At 49.8% G+C, this 18,105-nt stretch overlaps 1 protein-coding gene across 2 annotated transcripts; it reads left to right on the forward strand.

Moving 5' to 3' along the window:
- Positions 1 to 12,102: 12,102 nt before the first annotated feature.
- Fbxo27 (F-box protein 27) lies at positions 12,103 to 17,211 on the forward strand. Of its 2 annotated transcripts, none has more exons than XM_026412154.2 (6): positions 12,103 to 12,172; positions 12,420 to 12,809; positions 13,268 to 13,379; positions 13,466 to 13,561; positions 15,583 to 15,718; positions 16,402 to 17,211. In XM_026412154.2, exons 2-6 carry the CDS (start codon positions 12,446 to 12,448, stop codon positions 16,543 to 16,545), a joined length of 852 nt encoding a protein of 283 aa, XP_026267939.1. In that variant the 5' UTR covers positions 12,103 to 12,172; positions 12,420 to 12,445; the 3' UTR covers positions 16,546 to 17,211. The 2 variants fall into 2 exon arrangements, with proteins under 2 accessions (XP_026267939.1, XP_026267938.1); XM_026412153.2 differs by lacking the exon at positions 12,103 to 12,172 and adding an exon at positions 12,207 to 12,225.
- The last annotated feature ends 894 nt before the right edge of the window (positions 17,212 to 18,105 follow it).

Genomic DNA, 18,105 nt, shown 5'->3' on the forward strand with positions numbered 1-18,105 from the left:
TGCATGGAATGCCCGGATGGGGCTGCAGACAGCTCAGTCCTTCCGGAGGGGTTTCCTCTAGTCAGATAAGGGAACCTCTGGGAAAAACTCAGAAAACCCTCCCTGTGTTTTGGGAGAGGCAGAGGAGGCAGAAATGGGGTTGGGCTCCGTGGGGAGGGGAGAGGGTCAGGGAAACACTACTTTTGCAGTTGGTCCAGGTCGGCCTTTCCTTACTGTAACGAATTATACCTGAGACGATCAACTTATAAAGAGAAAACAAATGGGTCCCAGTGTTGGCTGTTTCCTTCCCTCCATGATCTAATGGCTTCCTGGCTTTGGGGCCTGTGGGGAGGCAGCTTACTGAGGCAGGAGTGCTCTCCCGGGCACAGGGCTCACCTCCTGGCTGGGAAATGGAGAGAGAGAGAGAAGGAGGAAGAGGCCCGGCCCTGCAGTCCTCTCCCAGGCCTCCCAACACTGTCAGAGGCTCAGTGGCTCTGCCTCTAGGAGGGAATCAGGAAGCAGACACCAAGCACAGGGTCTCATAGAGTGACATTTATTTACAGTGAATGAGGAGATTGTACCAGCTTGAAGCTGGGGAGGGGCAGGATATTGCATATTCAGGAGGGGGCGGGGCGTCTTCCCAGCAGGGGGAGGAGCCTGCGCAGGCGCAGTCTGGCTGCAGGCTTCCTCCCCTTTCCCGGGTTAGGGGAGGTGGAGACCAGGGGGTAGTACAGTCACGTTCGCGTCCTCCTCCGGCAGCTTGTGGCACATTCTTTCTGAGAAAATGACTTGATTTGCAGGATTAAAAGTACCAAGTGGGGAAACCTCTGCTAACACCACTTTTTTTTTTTAATATCTACATTTTTAGTGGTCCGTGAACCTTTATTTTATTTATTTACGTATCTTCTGCGGGGCTCCCAATCCAACCAGGGCCTCACTCTTGCTAGGGGAGCGCCCTACACTGGGCCACAGCCACAGCCCCTCTCACTCCGCTTCTGAGAGGTTCTAAGAGTTTCAGGGACCTCCAGAGGGACAAAGGGGACCTGACCCTTCACTTGGGCCTGCTGGTCCCGGCGGCGGGTAAGAGCGGGTTGAAGCGTGGCTCCGCCCGGGCTGGTCCTGTCTGGGGTCTTGACCTGGGGTCAGGCCCCTGCTGGGCTCTGCGTGTGGCCTGTGAGTCATCCAAAGCCCAAGGCACCGAGATCCCAGTACTGGCGGCATTCTCAGGATTTGCAGGGACATCCAGCCGCCACCTAGACAACTTCCTGCCCAGACCCACTGGAGTGGCGCCTTAAGTCCTCAGTCCTGGGCCTGCAGAAAAACGGAGCCCCCCAGGCCAAAGGTCATCCCCTGAGAGACCACAGCCCCCCAAGCAGAAGCAGTCGCCCCATGGGCAAAGAATGGCCCCCTCCAGGTCCCAAATAGCCGCAGAACAAATAAGTGGAGATTGTCCCTGGAGTGCTGAGGACTTCTCCAGAGCCACCTGGCAAAACCAGAAGTGGCACCACGCCCCGCCCCAGCCCCAGCCCCAGCCCCAGCCTGGCTCTTACTTCCTTCCCCAGGTTACTATTTCCTAACAGAGACCCCTGTCCCTGCTGGTCGGGCCGACCCCTCCCACCTCCAGGGGCTGTTCAGGGCCTGGACTTTGGATCTGCCACATTGTGGGCTATGGCAGCTACTGGGGACTTTCCCTTCTGCTCCATGTCCCCTCCCCCTGCCTTTCGTACATCCCAAGTTTACATTTCAGGCTAAATACTCCATCCTAAAAATGGACCACCACACCTTCTGTTTCTCACACATATACATACAGAAAAGCCAAACGGAGCCTGTCTCTAGCCATCAGTGAGCCAGTGTCCCCAGGACAACTATCATCCTGGCCCCTAACATCACTCTTTTCCTAAATATATTAAAGGAAATCACAGCATGTGCCGGGTGCAATCCCAGCAGCCCTGGAGGCTGAGACAGGAGGATCATGAGTTCAGAACCAGCCTCAGCAACTTAGCAAGGCCTAAGCAACTCAGTGAGACCCTGTCTCCAAATAAAACACACAAAAGGGCTGGGGATGTGGCTTGGTGGCCGAGTGCCCCTGAGTTCAATCCCCAGTACCCAAAAAAAAAAAAAAAAAACCCATCCTGCTCCTCCTTTGTGTCTGACTTATTTCCTTAACTGTCGGCCTCCAGTGTCCGTCCATTCTGTATTTAGCTGAAGCTGGAACCTTCTCATGGCTCCACAGTGTTGACTGATCCATCTGCTGTGGGAGGACATTACTGGCTTCCAATTTGAGACTGTGAGAAAGCAAACTGCGGTGGACATTGTCCTGTCCGTCCTCTGTGCAGAGGAGCTCGCATGTACACCCCGAGCGCCCCCAAGGTCACGGCCAGGCCTGCCTCCCGTAGGTGCTGCTTAGCAGTTTTCCAAGGCACAGGACAGTCACCCGCTCCCACAAACCCTTTCAAAGGTCGCCTGTTGTTCCATGTTCTCACCAACAGTGAGGGTTTGTTGGTTGACGGTGTTCTTAGCCATTCCAGATTCCAGGTATGAGTAATCCTTTCTTCCAGTTTGCATTCTTCTGCGGACTGAAGGGGCTGAGCGCCCTTTCCGGGTTTATTGGAGCTGTCAGATAAAGTGGGTAGGTGGCTGTCGGTCTGCGCCTAGCTCCTGCCCCAGACCCAGTGGACCAAATCAAAATGGAGTCACTCACGCTGAAACATGAATGGAAACTAAGTTGTTTATCTGATCTTCCAGGAGAGAGAGAAAGAGAGAGAGATAAAAGTCCAATTCCAAAAGGCCAGTTTTCCTGGTCCTGATAAGGAACTCTCTGCTGTCACCTTTACAAGGAAAGTAACTTGGAAAGCAGTATGGAGATTCCTGGGAAAGCTGGGAATGGAACCACCATTTGACCCAGCTATTGCCCTTCTCGGACTATTCCCTGAAGACCTTAAAAGAGCATACTACAGGGATACTGCCACATCGATGTTCATAGCAGCACTATTCACAATAGCTAGACTGTGGAACCAACCCCGATGCCCCTCAATAGATGAATGGATTAAAAAAATGTGGCATTTATACACAATGGAGTACTACGCAGCACTAAGAAATGACAAAATAATGGAATTTGCAGGGAAATGGATGGCATTAGAGCAGATTATGCTAAGTGAAGCTAGCCAATCCCTAAAAAACAAACGTCAACTGTCTTCTTTGATATAATAAGAGCAACTAAGAACAGAGCAGGGAGGAAGAGCAGGAGGAAAAGATTAACATTAAACAGAGTCATGAGGTGGGAGGGAAAGGGAGAGAAAAGGGAAATTGCATGGAAATGGAGGGAGACCCTCATTGTTATACAAAATTACATATAAGAGGTTGTGAGGGGAATGGGAAAAAATAAGGAGAGAAATGAATTACAGTAGATGGGGTAGAGAGAGAAGATGGGAGGGGAGGGGAGGGGGGATAGTAGAGGATAGGAAAGGTAGCAGAATACAACAGTTACTATTAGGGCATTATGTAAAAATGTGGATGTGTAACCGATGTGATTCTGCAATCTTTGTAATGTTTTGAATAACCAATAAAAAAATAATAATAAGGAAAGTAACTGAGGAACCTGACCCACCACTCTGCTTTCTGTTCCATTTCTCTTTGCTCAACTCTTTCCTGCCTATAAAGCCAGCCCTTCTGCTCAGCTCATCCCATTACTCCATCTTGGCGAGTGAGGCGTTGCCCGATTCCAGACTGGCAAATAAAAACCAGTTAGGAGCCTTAAACTAAATTAGTTTTGTTTTGTTTTGTTTTGTTTTGTTTTTCTGGTACCAAGGATGGAACCCAGGGGCACTTAACCACTGAGCCACAACCTGAGCCCTTGTTTTGCATTTTATTTAGAGACAGGGTCTCACTGAGTTGCTTAGGGCCTCTCTAAATTGCTGAGGCTGGCTTTGAACACATGATCCTCCTGCCTCAGCCTCCTGAGCTGCTGGGATTACAAACTGTGCCGCCCCAAACAGCCACCCACACACCTTCTTTGCCCTAAAGAGGGGCTTCCTCCTATTGAAGTCATACCAACCAACAATCAGGACCTTACGAGAAGTTTGATCAGAGCCAGTTTTCAAGGTTAAACATAACAAAATAAGAAGCTTTAAAGAGCAAAGCACTGGCCCAGGACTGGGGATGTAGCTCAGTGGTGGAGCGCTGGCCCAGCATGTGTGAGGCCCTGGGTTCATCTCCAGCACCGCGACAAGAATAAATAAATATGTAAAATAAAACAAATAATAAAACTGGCCCATCAGAATGGGAAACTCATGGAGCAGGCTTGGAAAAGAACCCGGTGGGTCAAGGAGGCAGAGGTAACAGGGACCTCCCGCCTAAGGAAACCACCTTACCTACAGCCTGCAGAACGGCTGGGAGGGTCCAAAGCAGGACACCCCTAGGAGTCGTCCTCTTCATCCTGGGAGTGCCACCAGCATGACCATGTGCTGGTAAAGTGATCCTATATGTTAAAAAAAACACTAATAATTCTGTGACAACCGTATTGTGGTTACATTTTAAGAGGGAGACAGAATCTTTATCTTTTAAAGATATATGCTGAAATCGTTTTAGAGGAGATGATGCATCCTGGATTGCTTTAAAATAACCCAGTGGTGGGCAGGGGCCATGCCTGTAATTCCAGTGGCTCTGGAGGCTGAGGCAGGAGGATTGCGAGTTTGAGGTCAGCCTCAGCAATCTAGCTGGGCCTTAAGTAATTTAGCCAGACTCTGGTCTCAAAATAAAATGTAAACAAGGGCTGAGGATGTGGCTCAGTGGTTAAGCACCTCTGGGTTCAAACCCTGGTGCCAAAACAAAACAAACAAACAAAAAAACAACTCAATGGGGGATTGGGTGGAAGGATATATTTAAAAAAAAAAAAAAGAAAATTGATCATGAGGTTTCTTCCAAAAGACAAAACAGCCAGGCATGGTGGACACCTGTAATCCCAGCAACTTGAGAGGCTGAGGCAGGAGGATCATGAGTTCAAAGCCAGCCTCAGCAACTTAGTGAGGCTCTAAGCAACTCAGCAAGGCCCTGTCTCTAAATGAAAAAACTATTTTAAAAGGACTGGGGATGTGGCTCAGTGGTAAGCGCCCCTGGGTTCAATCCTGGGTACCAAAAAAAAAAAAAAAGTGTGTGGCTTTTGTGGTCCTGGTTTGGTTTGAGGCGCTGGGGAGTGCTGGAGGCTGGGTTGCACATGGGGACTGAGCCATCTCACACTCAGGTTCTCTGGGTCTCCTTCCTCTCCAGGGGACTCACACCAAGATGGTGCTCCTTGACTGACTCTCTGGGGGAGGAGTTTGAATATATACCACCACCTCCGCAGCCCACCTGCCCGGGGCTGGTTCCTTGGGTCCTTCCTCTCGGGCACTGGCCTCTTTCCAAACCCCTTCCCTGCCTTCTGAGAGCAGAAAAGGTTGGATGCTGTTTAACTGTTGCTTCCAACCCTTGCAACCCAGAAGCATCTATTCCTAGTTGTGTTTCTAGTCACACATACACGACACACGGGCTGGTAACTGTGGGCTCTGGGGAGAAGCTCGGGGCAGGGAAGCTGGGGAGACAGAGCTCCCTGGGCCAACGGGTGTGGCCCACTTACTTCCCAATCCCCAGGTCCAGGAATTTTCTACTTCTGCAAACCAGACAGGCAGGATTCTCCCTCCAGCCTCCCACCCATCCCCTCCAGCAGGGATCCTGCCCTGCACCCCCCACCCCACTTTTCCCTCACCATCCTTGTTGATCCAGCCAGTGACCTTGATTTCCAGCCAATAATTCCGCACATCTCCTCTCCTACCTTGAGATGAAGTCCTTAAATAACAAAACCTGTTTTCATGGGTAATTCTTCAAATGTTAATAAAATGACCTAACTATAGCTAAGGGCAAAATAAAAGGAGAGAAAATTTGTACTTCAAAGAATAGGTGTGTAGATCAACATGCAAGAGAGACTTGTTTTGATATGATTATGACTCAGGCACCTCCTGGGAATGTGTTCCAAATGCAGACCTCAATACTCTGAACCTGTGCTTTTAGTATATCCCCAGAATGTTTGCCCTTTTATGTGGAATCCCTGAAGCAACGACTCTGTAAAACCCACAGCTGGTATGCCTACATGAGATGTTTTACTGAACGGAAGGATGTATTAGTCTGTTTTCTATTACCATATTGAAATACCCGAGGCTGGGTTCTTTTATAAAGAAAAGAAGTTTGTTTTGGCTTTCATTCTGGAGGTCCAAGGTCTGGAGCCCACATATGGTGATGGCCTTCTTGCTGGCTGCTTGCACAGAAAATCACAAGGCAAGAAACAGAAAATGTGGGCTGGGGCTGTAGCTCAGTGGCAGAGCACTTGCCTAGCACATGTGAGGCCCTGGGTTCAATCCTCAGCACCACATAAAAATAAATGAATAAAACAAAGGTATTGTGTCCATCTACAACTAAAAAATAAAAAAAGAAACAGAAAATGTGGTGTGTGTGTGTGTGTGTGCATGTGCACATGCCTGTGTCCTCTGGTTTCTCTTTTTATAAAGCCAGCAGTTTAATCATGGGGGCTCCACCCTGATAACCTTATCTAATCTAATCAGCTCCCAAAGGCTCCACCTCTAAACAGAGTCGGATTCCACCTTCTTTTTTTTTTGGCACCAGAGATTAAACTCTCTTTTTTGTGTCAAAAAAGTTGTGCAGAAAAAGTGCCAAAGAAGCTGGCTTTGCTGAGGTTGGTTTTGAATTTGCAATCCTCCTGCCTTGGCCTCCTGGGCCCCTGGGATTACAGGTGTGCACCACCATTAAGAAGATTTCACCTTCTTAATACCTTGCCATGGCGATGAAATTTCAATACATTGTTAAATAGGAAAGGACCAATAGTCCTTTCCAGGGGTAAGAAAGGGGGTGGGGATTGAACTCAGGGACACTCGACCTCTGAGCCATGTCCCCAGCCCTATTTTGTATTTTATTTAGAGACAGGCTCTCACTGAGGTCTAGCACTTAGTTGCTGAGTCTGGCTTTGAACTCGTGATCCTCCTGCCCAACCTCCCCAGGCAGGGTGATTGGAGGCGTGCACTACCTCACCCGCCTTAAACTGATACTCTTGAGAGACAGAGAGATTTCCGAAATAAAAAATGTTTATTGAGCCAGATGCAGTGTTGCATATCTATAATCCCAATGGCTCTGGAGGCTGAGACAGGAGGATTGCAAGTTTGAGGGTAACCTCAGGAATTTATCTAGGCCCTAAGCAACTTAGAGAGACCCTGTCTGAAAATTAAAAATAAGAAAGGTAGCAGAATACAACAGTCACTAATATGGCATTATGTAAAAATGTGGATGTGTAACGGATGTGATTCTGCAATCTGTATTTGGGGTAAAAATGGGAGTTCATAACCCTCTTGAATATAATGTATGAAATATGATATATCAAGAGCTTTGTAATGTTTTGAACAACCAATTAAAAAAAAAGAAAAAATGAATATTAAAAATAAAAAGGGTTGGGGATGTGGTTCAGTGGTAAAGCACCCCTGGGTTCAATTCCTGGTACAAAAAAAGAAAAAAAGAAAAGAAAGATTTATTGAGCCTCTACAGACGCTAGCCAGAAAGAAGGGACTAGTCTAGTCCTAGGACAAGTTTCTGCAGCCCCAGCAGGAAGGTTATGTAGCAGTTGGGAAAGTGTCCACTGGATCTAAACAACAGAGTATTTAAAAATGAAAATTTGGATGATGGAGGTGGCCCATGCCATAATCTCAGGGGCTCAGGAGGCTGAGGCAGGAGGATCGAGAGTTCAAAGCCAGCCTCAGCAACTGCGAGGTGCTAAGCAACTCAGTGAGCCCCTGTCTCTGATAAAATACAAGATAGGTTTGGGGATGTGGCTTGGTGACCGAGTGCCCCTGAGTTTAATCCACAGTACCAAAATTAATTAATTAATTAATTAATAATAAAAAGAAAATTTGGGGAAGGAAGATTTTAAATGTTTACATTGAGCCCACTTTGACTATAGATCTGTAGATGAGAAGGATGGTTACACAGAGTGGGGAAAGCTTTGGGATAGGAGGGAAGTCCACAAGAAGCAATTAATTGTTTCTGCATCATTTGGGGTTATGACAGGATGAATTAAGGTGTTGTGATAGGATGTATTAAGTTTTTCTATTGTTCTTTTATTGGGGGGGTTGTTTTTTTTGCAGTGTCAGGGATTAAACCCAGGGGTACTCTACCACTAACTAAATCCCTGGCCTATTTCATTTGAGACAGGGTCTTACTAAATTGTAAATGACTAAAGAGCCTAGGCTGGCCTGGAACTTGAGATCCTCCTGCCTCAGCCTCCCCTGTGGCTGGGATTGCAGACGTGCACCCCCACACCTAGCCAACGAGTTCAGTTTTTAATACACATTCTAGAATGTGTATGTGGCTCTGTTCAGCCCATAGCTTTTTAACAGATCATCCTCCCCCATACCTCCTCCCTTTCATCCTCTGGCCCTTTATAATTAAATTTAAGACATTTCATAATTTTTCTTTTATCAACATAAACCCTCAGGGGACATACTTAAACCATGACCAAACCATAGCAGAAAAAAAAAAACAAAAACTGATAAAAGTCCCAAGAAAAGCCAAGGACAATCTTCATTCAGTGAACCTAGCATTTACATTTCTAGAAAATTCAGCATCTGTTAACACCTTTGACATTGTTGGGTTCTAAGTGCAGATTAACAGCTTTCCTCTGTGAAATAAAAGGTACAGGAGACCATTGGCTGGATTGAGCTCCAGAGACCAACCAAAGCAGGGCCACTCATGCCCAAGTCCCAAGTCACCAAGCTGACACTGAGTTGTGATCTATCCTTCCCAGTCATCGGGAAAGTGATAGAGAAAGGCCAAATCCAGGAATCCCTCTGCTTTACAAGAAAAGGAACTTTGAAACAACCAGTCTGCCTCACTTTCCTGAACTCCTGGACTTCGTCTCTCCTATCAACCAAAGTCCTCTGCTCAGCTGATGGGAAAACCCATTCTGTTTTATAGGCCGAGGCGTTCCCAGGTTCTAGACTTGCAAAAACGGCCAGTAGAGATCTTGACACTGCAATTTGTCATGATTTTGTCTTTTGACACCTCCTCCAAGAGAATGCACAGGACATGGAATAATAGGAGTGTGACAGAGCCCCCTTTGGAATGGAAAGCTCCGAGTCCTCAGTTTCCTGATAACCAGTATTTCTCCATCCCAGCTTTCCCACACTGAGAAGAGAAACGGAAAATCTGCCCCACTTGGTGCCAATGAAACCAGTTATAACCTAGCTAGCTAGCACCGCCGACCTCATCTACATATGCAGATTTCCTAGCTTTTGTTTCTATAAATTGCAATACTTCTGTTGGGCCTGCAGAGGTAGGTTAGCTCACTAATTGACCAAACTGCAACTGGATGCCTTTTTCCATGGTTACTTGTTTCTTACGGGGGCGGGAGGGGACAGTCTCCAACTTGCCAGATTCACTCAAAATTGGCCTCCTGGATCCTCCTGACTGATTTACCTGTCTGCACTGCCTGCCTGTCTCATTCTGGCTTCAGCACTCCAGGCCAGACCTATCCCACCTAATTCCATGCTCTAATAGAAACCCTGACCCTAAGCCTGGCCAGTGTCTCCCTGTCACCTTAGCAGGGACACTGCCTGGAGAGCAGATCACCTTTCATTTCCTAGTCAAGCTTGTCCTCTCTGGCAAAACCCGACCCATCCTTAAACTCTCTTCTGTGATGTGTCCTGAGCCCAGAAGATCTGAGCAGAGCCTTCCTTCAGCCCTCGAGAGACCTCCTCATGCTCCCTCCCTCCTCAAGCCCCCCCACGGGGACAATATTGGTTTGTTTGTTGCAGGGAGTGAAGCCAGGGGTCTCCACCACGGAGCCATAGCCCCAGCTATTTTGAGACTCTGCCTAAAATATTTCATCAGCTGGAGGCACAATTTTAAAAGATTTTTTATTTCTTGCGCAAAACCTGGCCTTGGGGAATGGGTGCTTAGTTTACCCCAGGAATTGCTGTGGATGCTGCCATCCTGCAGACACCTTGGCCTCGTGACTAAACCAAGCTGTTCAGCTGCTCTGCGGGCCCTCGGTGGGGGTGGAGGAAAGCACACACCGTCCTTTTGTGGCGACCCACAACAGTCTCATTCTCTCATTCCAGTTCCTTCCTGGAGATATTAAGTCAAAGGCATCACAGCTTTATTCTGCACTTGGTGTGAAGACTGGAGTGAGGCCAGGAGCACGCCTGTAATCCCAGCAACTTGGGAGGCTGAGGCAGGAGGATCACGAACTCAAACCTAGCCTCAGCAACTTAGCACAAGGCCCTAAGGAACTCAGTGGGACCCAGTCTCTAATAAAATATATAAAAAGGCTGGGGATGTGACTCAGTGGTTAGGTGCCCCTGGGTTCAATCCCTGGTACCAAAAAAAAAAAGCTTGGGAGTGAGAGAGAACTCAGGCCATCCTTTCCACGGGTCTTGAACTGAGTGCATCTACCTTCAGTCCCAATGTCCTTCAAATCCCTGTTCCACTCTAAGGGATCAGCAGGACCCCAATACAATGAACCCCAGGAATCGCCCTCCTGCCCCACCCTAAATAACCCAGACCACTGCTTCAGCCCATCGCTATTTTCTGCTCCGAAAATGAGCCGTGCTAGGGTTCCACCAATTGACTGCCGCTAAATACTGATGAAGAGAAGCGGGCTGACCCGAGGTCTGCCCCCCCCCACACTCCGCCTGCCCTGGCCCCCCCCTTCCCTGCTAGGTTTCCGCAGCTTTGATCCCTGCCTAGCACAGATGTCCTTCACTCCTTGCCAGTTGGTTCTTCACGGCCGATGCCCTCTATGGTCTGGCTCAATGCTACTCACTTTTAAAGCTTTCATTCTTTTCCACATTTGTGGAGAGTATTTTGGGGGAACTGGCCAGAGGTCTTATTTTTAATTTCCCCAGTGCTATATAATTCGCTTATTATGTCTGTTTGTTCACGATACCTCTCCCTCTGGAAGGAAAGTTCCATGTGGCCAAGAATCCATGTCCAGTTTTGTTTGTTGGTGTTTAAAATGACATAAATGACTCATCGTATCTTTGATTGAGGAGACTGTGATGGTAAGTGAAATAAGCCAGACCCAGAGAGGCAAAGGTCCAGTGCCTTCTCTGATATGTGGGAGCCAGTCCAAAATAAGGAGAGCAAGAAAGTGCGGAGGGGCAGGGGAGACGCCATCAAAATAGAAAAAGCCCCTGGGCTAGAGGAAGGGGAATGGGGGGGGGGGCTGGATAAGGGAAGAACCGAGGAATCAATCTGACCTAACTTTCCTATGTCTCACTCACCACAGTGAGTCTTACCATCATGGATATCCAGAAGACATTCATAAAAAAAAAAAAAAATCTAAAAGTAAATAACAGAAAGATGGAGAGAGAAGGGAAAGGGAAATACTGGGAACCAAATTTGAACAAATCATAGTCTGCTTTTTTAATTATGGAAAACTGAATCCTGATGTCATGAATAACTAAAAAGAAATTTAAAAACTTATTGAACAGAGCTGATACATGGGTTAAAATCGGGGATTCTGGAGCTAGACAGCGGGGTTCAATTCCCAGTTCTGTCACTACTAGTCTGGTGACCACTGGCAAGTCCCCTGGCTTCTGTTGGGCCTGTTTTCTCATCTGTAAAATGGGAACAGAGCAGTGCCTACTTCATGGGATTGCTACGCGGGCCCGCAGTGAGAGACTGTCCCTAAAGACTGTCTGGTGTTTGGGGTTAGAACGCTGATTTTTGGCGGTTGGAGTCTGTTTTTTTCCTGGGGAAAGAGGATGACCATGACCCGCCTTAAAGGTGATGGAAAAGTTTAAAGGAGATAACGCAAGGAGGTCTCCTGCCCGCATGCTGGACCGAAATAACTGCGGTTGCTCAGTGCCAGGCGCCTTCTGCAGAATTAGGGACATTGCAAGGTGCGGATCGCGAGGGACAGAGCCCGGATTCCCGCCGCCGGCTCCCGGCCGCGTCTGCGGTGTCCCAGGGGCTGAGTCGTCCCCCTGCCGCCCGCAGCCTGCGGGAAGGGGTGGGTTTGGAGAGGAAGGCACCGGGGATTGGACCGCGGCCGGCAGAGGAGCGCCAGCCCGAGGGGAGGGGCCGGCGAGTAAAAAGGGAGCGGGAGGCCGAGAGCCGCACCGCGCGGCCCACGCGAGGGACATCGGCGGGCTCCGGAGTAGGACTCGGGGGACAGTCGGGCCACTAGGGCGGGCTGGATGGCGGGGACCTGTGAGCGAGATGGGGGCTGGCGAGGAGGGGGCTGAGGGTGGGGACCTGGGGACACATGGGGGTGCGAAGGGCGGGCGGGAGGCTCCGAGGGCTTGGGGCTGTTCGGACGCGCGCCCGGCCAGGGCGGGGCCGGCGGAGGTGGCGCGCCGCGGAGGCTGCCGGTCCCTGACGCCCTGACCCTTTCTCGCCCGCAGCCGCAGCTGGCTCCGGCCGGGGGACCATGGGCGCCTCCGCCTCCAGGGGCCAGGCCACCCGGGTCCCCGGGCCGAAGCTGGACCCCGAGGAGGCGCTGGACCTGAGCCAACTGCCACCCGAGCTGCTCCTGGTGGTGCTGAGCCACGTGCCCCCGCGCACGCTCCTCACCCGCTGCCGCCGGGTGTGCCGGGAGTGGCGCGCCCTGGTGGACGGCCAGGCCCTGTGGCTCCTGATCCTGGCCCGGGACCATGGCGCCGCTGGCCGCGCCCTGACGTCGTTCGTCCGCCACTGCCTGCCCCCCGCTTGTGACGCCAGGCCTTGTCCTCTGGGCCGCTTCTGCGTGCGCAGACCCTTGGGACGCAACCTCATCTGCAACCCCTGCGGCCAGGGTGGGAGCGCCGGCCGCGAGCTGGAGGGGCGGGGTCCGCTGGGGGCGGGGCCTGCAGGGAGGGGGTGGGAAGGGGCGAGGTCCGCCTGGGGGCGGGGCGGGGCGGGGCCTGCAGGGAGCTCGTGGGAAGGGGCGAGGTCCGCCTGGGCCTGGGGGCGGGGCCTGCAGGGAGCTGGTGGGAAGGGGCGAGGTCCGCTGAGCTGTGGGCCGGGCTGGGGCGAGGCAGTGCTGTCTCCCGTGGGAAAGTGCTTGGACCCAGGCTTCAGGGGTTTGGGAGGCTTTGTTTGTTTGTTTGTTTGTTTGTTTGTTTTTCCGGTTCTGGGGATTCCATCTTCACTAAACTGCATCCCCTGCCCTTTTAATTTTTTTTAATTTGGGACGGTCGTTAAATTGCCCAGGTTGGTCTCAAACTTGCAGTCCTCCTGTGTCAGCCTCCAGTACCATCCTTTTATTTAACAGAAGGCCTCCGGAAATGGATGGTGCAGCACGGTGGAGATGGCTGGGTGGTAGAAGAAAACAAGAGAACTGTGCCGGGGGCCCCTTCACAAACCTGTTTCGTAACTTCCTTCCGGTGAAAGCCCCTACTCTCCAAGGATTGGGAGGTGGGGGAGGAGAAAGATCTGCTCGTTCTCATGGACCCTTCTCCCACGTTCCTAGTTGGTGCCGCAAGAAGCAGGTCTTGGACCTGGAGGAGGAGGGTCTGTGGCCAGAACTGCTGGACAGTGGCAGGATTGAGATCTGTGTCTCTGACTGGTGAGTGTGGTAACAAGCAGCCCCTGTCTAAGACTGGCGGCCTGTGGCTTGGCCTTTGATGGGCAGCTCAATGTGGGCTCCTAACAACCCCTTACAGATAAGGGAACTGCAGGTCAGGGAGGAAGAGGTGATCCTACCCTGGAGCCCTTTCCTCCTCTCCAAAGGGGTCTGGATTGGAAAACATCCCATTGGATCCAGTACTGGGCCTTGGGCCCAGCTCAGTCTTGTTGAAACAGAAGTATATGAAGGTTGGGGGCGGGTACATGACTCAGGTGATTCTAAGGAAGCCAAACCCCATAGTCTCTATGGCTGTATATCGCCGATTCTGAAATTCATCTGCTGCAGATCCTGTCTGTGGTGGAAAGATCGTGGTTGTTTTTTCCCTCTCTCTTCCTCAGTTCCCCTTCTTCAGCTTTACAAGGGGAAAAAAAAGTCCTCACTGTCGTTTGTGGTCCCCAGATGTAAAGACTAATGGGGATCCAGGCCAACTGACTTTGGAATTTGGGGTCTTAGCAATTTCACTTATAGTCAAGGCAACATAACCCCTACCTGAAACTTATCTAAGAGATACGTTTCCAATAAATTTTATTTTTTATTTAACTACTATTTGTCAAATTGTGATACCTGTCTCTTATGATCAGGTACATCATTTGACTGTAAAGAATGAAGCAGGGTGCTCACCTGTAATCCCAGCAACTCAGGAGGCTGAGGCAGGAGGATCTCAACACCAGCCTCAGCAACTTAGCAAGACCCTATCTCAAAATAGGGTTAGGATGTAACTCAGTGGTAGAGCACTCACCCCCAGTACTACAAAAATAAATAAATAAATAGATAGATAGATAAATAAGAAAGAATCAGTGGGTTCCAAATTTTTCTGCACATCACCCAGGTGGCTTTTCAAACTCCCGCATGTCCATTAAACCATGTTTCTGAGGGTGAGTGCCAGGCATCAATGTCTATGAGAATTTAAAGCCAAGAGTTAGAAGGCACTGTCCCCAAGACCACCCTCACTTCTAATACCAGCTTCACGTTTAGAGGACTCCCAAAACCACTCTCACCAATTCACTTAAAGGACCCACAGAAAACTATTATACAATTATGGTTTATTGCAAGGAAGATACAGAGTAAAATCAGTCAAAAGAAGCACATAGGGCCAGGCGAGGTGGCACAAACTTGTAATCCCAGCAACTCGGGAGGCTGAGACAGGAGGATCATGTGTTCAAAGCCAGCCTCAGCAACTTAGTGAGGTCCTAAGCCACTTGGCAAGACTCTATGTCAAAAAAAAATAAAATAAAATAAGGGCTGGGGTTGTGACTCAGCTGTAGAGTACTTGCCTAGCATGTGTGAAGCATTGGGTTCGATTCTTAGCACCACATAAAAATAAATGACAATTAAAAAAATTAAAAAGAAAAAATATGAAAGAAAAAATTAAAAATAAAATGGGCTTGGGGATGTGGCTCCGTGGTTAGGAGCCTCTGGGTTCAATCCCTGGTACCAAAAAATAAAACAGAAATTCCCTTCGTCTTTTCCCCTGCCGTTAGTACTTGTCACCCTCCCAGCACTGATGTATGACAAGACTCATGGACTCTCACCGTGAGTTTCATGGCGAAACTCAGGAGGCTTACCGAGTTTCATCTACAGAGTTTTTATTGGGGCTTCATCTGATAGGCATTATCGATTCACTGCCTGACTGTGTGGTTAATCTCAGCCTTCAGATCAATTGACATTGACTCAAAGCTACCAAAGCCTCATTGTTGGTCTTTCTGGAGTGACCAGCTCCCACTCTGGAGTGACCTGTAGCTATATAGGCATGACCCGCCCCTGCCCTATGACACTAGTATCCTCAAGTCTCCATCAAACAAAGACACCTCTCAGACACAGCGTTCCAGGGGTCCAGAGGTCGCTCAGAAGAACATTGAGGAGCTGGATTTGTATATTTGGGGAAGGCCTTCAGGTAGCAGGCAGACACCCAGAGAGATGGAGGGGCTGGTCCAGCCTTCAAGGGCTCTCTCCTTCCACAGGTGGGGAGCCAGACACGACTGTGGCTGTAAGTATCGACTCCTTGTCCAACTTCTAGACGCTGACCAGACCATTCTAGATACCTTCTCTGCTGTGCCTGACCCCATTGAGCAGTGGAACAACAATATCTGTTTTCAGGTGAGTCTGACGGGATAGGGAAAGGATGGTGGGGTCCATACTGGTTACTTATTGCTATGTAACAAATCACCCCAAAACTTAGTGACTTAAAATCAACAGCAGTCCTTTTGTTGCCTCTCACATCTCCTGAGTCAGTAGTTGGAGAAAGGCTGAGGTGGGCCGTGCTGGCTCCAGACCCTCATGCTCAGACAGTGGCCTGCAGATGAGGCCTGGAGCTGAAGGACAGGGTGACAGGTGATGTGTGTGGGTGGCAACTGGTGACTGGCCAAGAATCTCTTTTTTCATTGATTCCCGGAGCTTCCCTGGCGTCTCTGGGCTTGGACTGCTTTGGGCTTCCTCACAGTATGGCGGCCTCAGGGCAGTCAGGCTGCTTCCATGGTGGCTCAGGGGTGAGGTTCAAGAAAAGTGAGTCTGTCACCTTTTCTGACTTAGCCTGGGAAGTCACTTGGCCAAATCTACTCAGCATCACTTCTACCAAATTCTTGGTTCTAAGCAAACCCACCCAAATCCCAGGAGAAGGGGATTGGATTCCACCAATTAATGAAGGAGTAGCGAGATTCTAGAAGAACTTGTAGGAGGGTAGATAATGTTGCTGCCATCTTTGGAAAATACCACCTTCCCGAAGGTTCTGCCTCCCATCTCAGCCATCACATAACAGTACCAACCCCTTCCTCTGTCTACAGGTCACCCATGTGTTCTCCAACATCAAGACAGGCGTCCGTTTTGTGGCTTTTGAACACTGGGGGCAGGACACGCAGTTCTGGGCTGGCCACTATGGAGCCCGTGTGACCAACTCCAGCGTGATCCTGCGGGTCTCTCAGTCCTAGACCAGGGACGCCTTCCTTGTGAGAGAGCCTGACCATGCCGTCTAGGCGCTGGGACCCCTTGTTAACCAAGTGCTTCTACCTCCCCAGCACTCTGAGAACTTCAGGGTCCAGCCAGGGTCCTTCTGGGCCGCGCATTCAGGTTCTGGAAACCACTGGAAGCCTGGTCTTCCATCAGTCTGCTGCTTTGGGTGGGCACAGCACTGCGCAATGGAGACCCACAGGTGATGCCTGAGGGGGCCTTCTCGCCCCTCTTCCCCCCACCAGCAGTTCGGCACAGCCCCCTCTGCCCTGTCCCCTCTCCTTTCTGCTCCAGGGACTTAGCTGTCCTTTTGGGGAAGCCCTGCACTGGACTCTGAACTCTTTCTAGCCAGATTGCAGCTGCCTTGGGTGGTGAACTTGACCTCCGGGGCCTTCCGAGCTGCAGGGCTGGACCCAGGCCTTGAAGCTAAAGGTCACCTAGGTTCAGACAGGGTTTGGAGATAGATCTGCCCACACGGGCTTCCCTGGGAAATGAGGAGGTACCTCAAGTCCAGCCCTGATCCTCAAGGACCTCTGTAATTGTGTGATATTTAAAATGATTTTATTTTTCATTTTGACATTTTGTTTTCCGAACAGCAAGAGAGTAATCTGTCAGCTATAATATATAATGTATCTAGAATGCATCTGGTGATCATATATAATAAATTTATTATTTTGCCAAAAGTGCCTCAGATCTTTGTTTTTTTGGTTTGGGGTTTTGGTACCAGGGATTGAACTCAAAGGCACTTGATCACGGAGCCACATCCCCAGCCCTATTTTGTGTTTTCTGTAGAGACAGGGTCTCACTGAGTTGCTTAGCACCTTGCTTCTGCTGAGGCTGGCTTTGAACTTGTGATCCTCCTGCCTCAGCCACCCTAGTCGCTGGGATTACAGGCGTGGGCCACCGCACCTGGCTCAGATCTTTTTAATAGAAATATCATGTCACTGCCTAAGTTAATGACTTGGTTCAGAGGAACCAAGAAAATGTTTGATGCAGACAAAAATTTTCAGTCAGTGCCCTTGCATTAGGCAGATGGTGGGTGGGAACCAGATGGGTGTAGGGTCAAAGTGACACCGTATTCATGGCCTTAGTCATGAAGGTGACACGGAACCACACAATGGCAGGATTGGGCCATTCCCGGGTCACTGCTGACTTGGTGCTGGGTGGATAAATGAGGTGTTTGAGGCCTGGTCACCTGAGCAAAGGCACAGTGCGGTGGCTTTTGATGTATTGCACAACGTCCACCTGCTCTTGAATGGCTCAGACGTCCAGTCTCGCCTTGCAATACAGATGCTCTTTAAAACATATGATGGCTCAGGGGTAAGAGTGTTTGCCTAGCAGGTGGGAGTCCTGGGTTTCATCCCCAGGACAGAAAAAAAATCACAATGGGGCTACCCATTGTAAATTGACACCACCAGTCAAATATGCACTGACTGTACCTAATCCATGGAGCATCATGGCTTAGCAACAGCACAATGTAGGCGCTCTCCATTGTTTTCTCTCCTGATTGTGACCGGGAGCTGCTGTCCACCAGCAATGCC

This window comes from Urocitellus parryii, chromosome 15 (assembly GCF_045843805.1).
Source record: "Urocitellus parryii isolate mUroPar1 chromosome 15, mUroPar1.hap1, whole genome shotgun sequence".
NCBI lineage: Eukaryota > Metazoa > Chordata > Mammalia > Rodentia > Sciuridae > Urocitellus > Urocitellus parryii.

Excerpts from the sequence above, each read along its gene's own strand:
- Fbxo27 (XM_026412153.2), top strand. Across the intron at positions 12,810-13,267 it reads CTGCAACCCCTGCGGCCAGG|AAGGCCTCCGGAAATGGATG; the intron begins GTGGGAGCGCCG and ends TTTATTTAACAG. Across the intron at positions 13,562-15,582 it reads GAGATCTGTGTCTCTGACTG|GTGGGGAGCCAGACACGACT; the intron begins GTGAGTGTGGTA and ends CTCCTTCCACAG.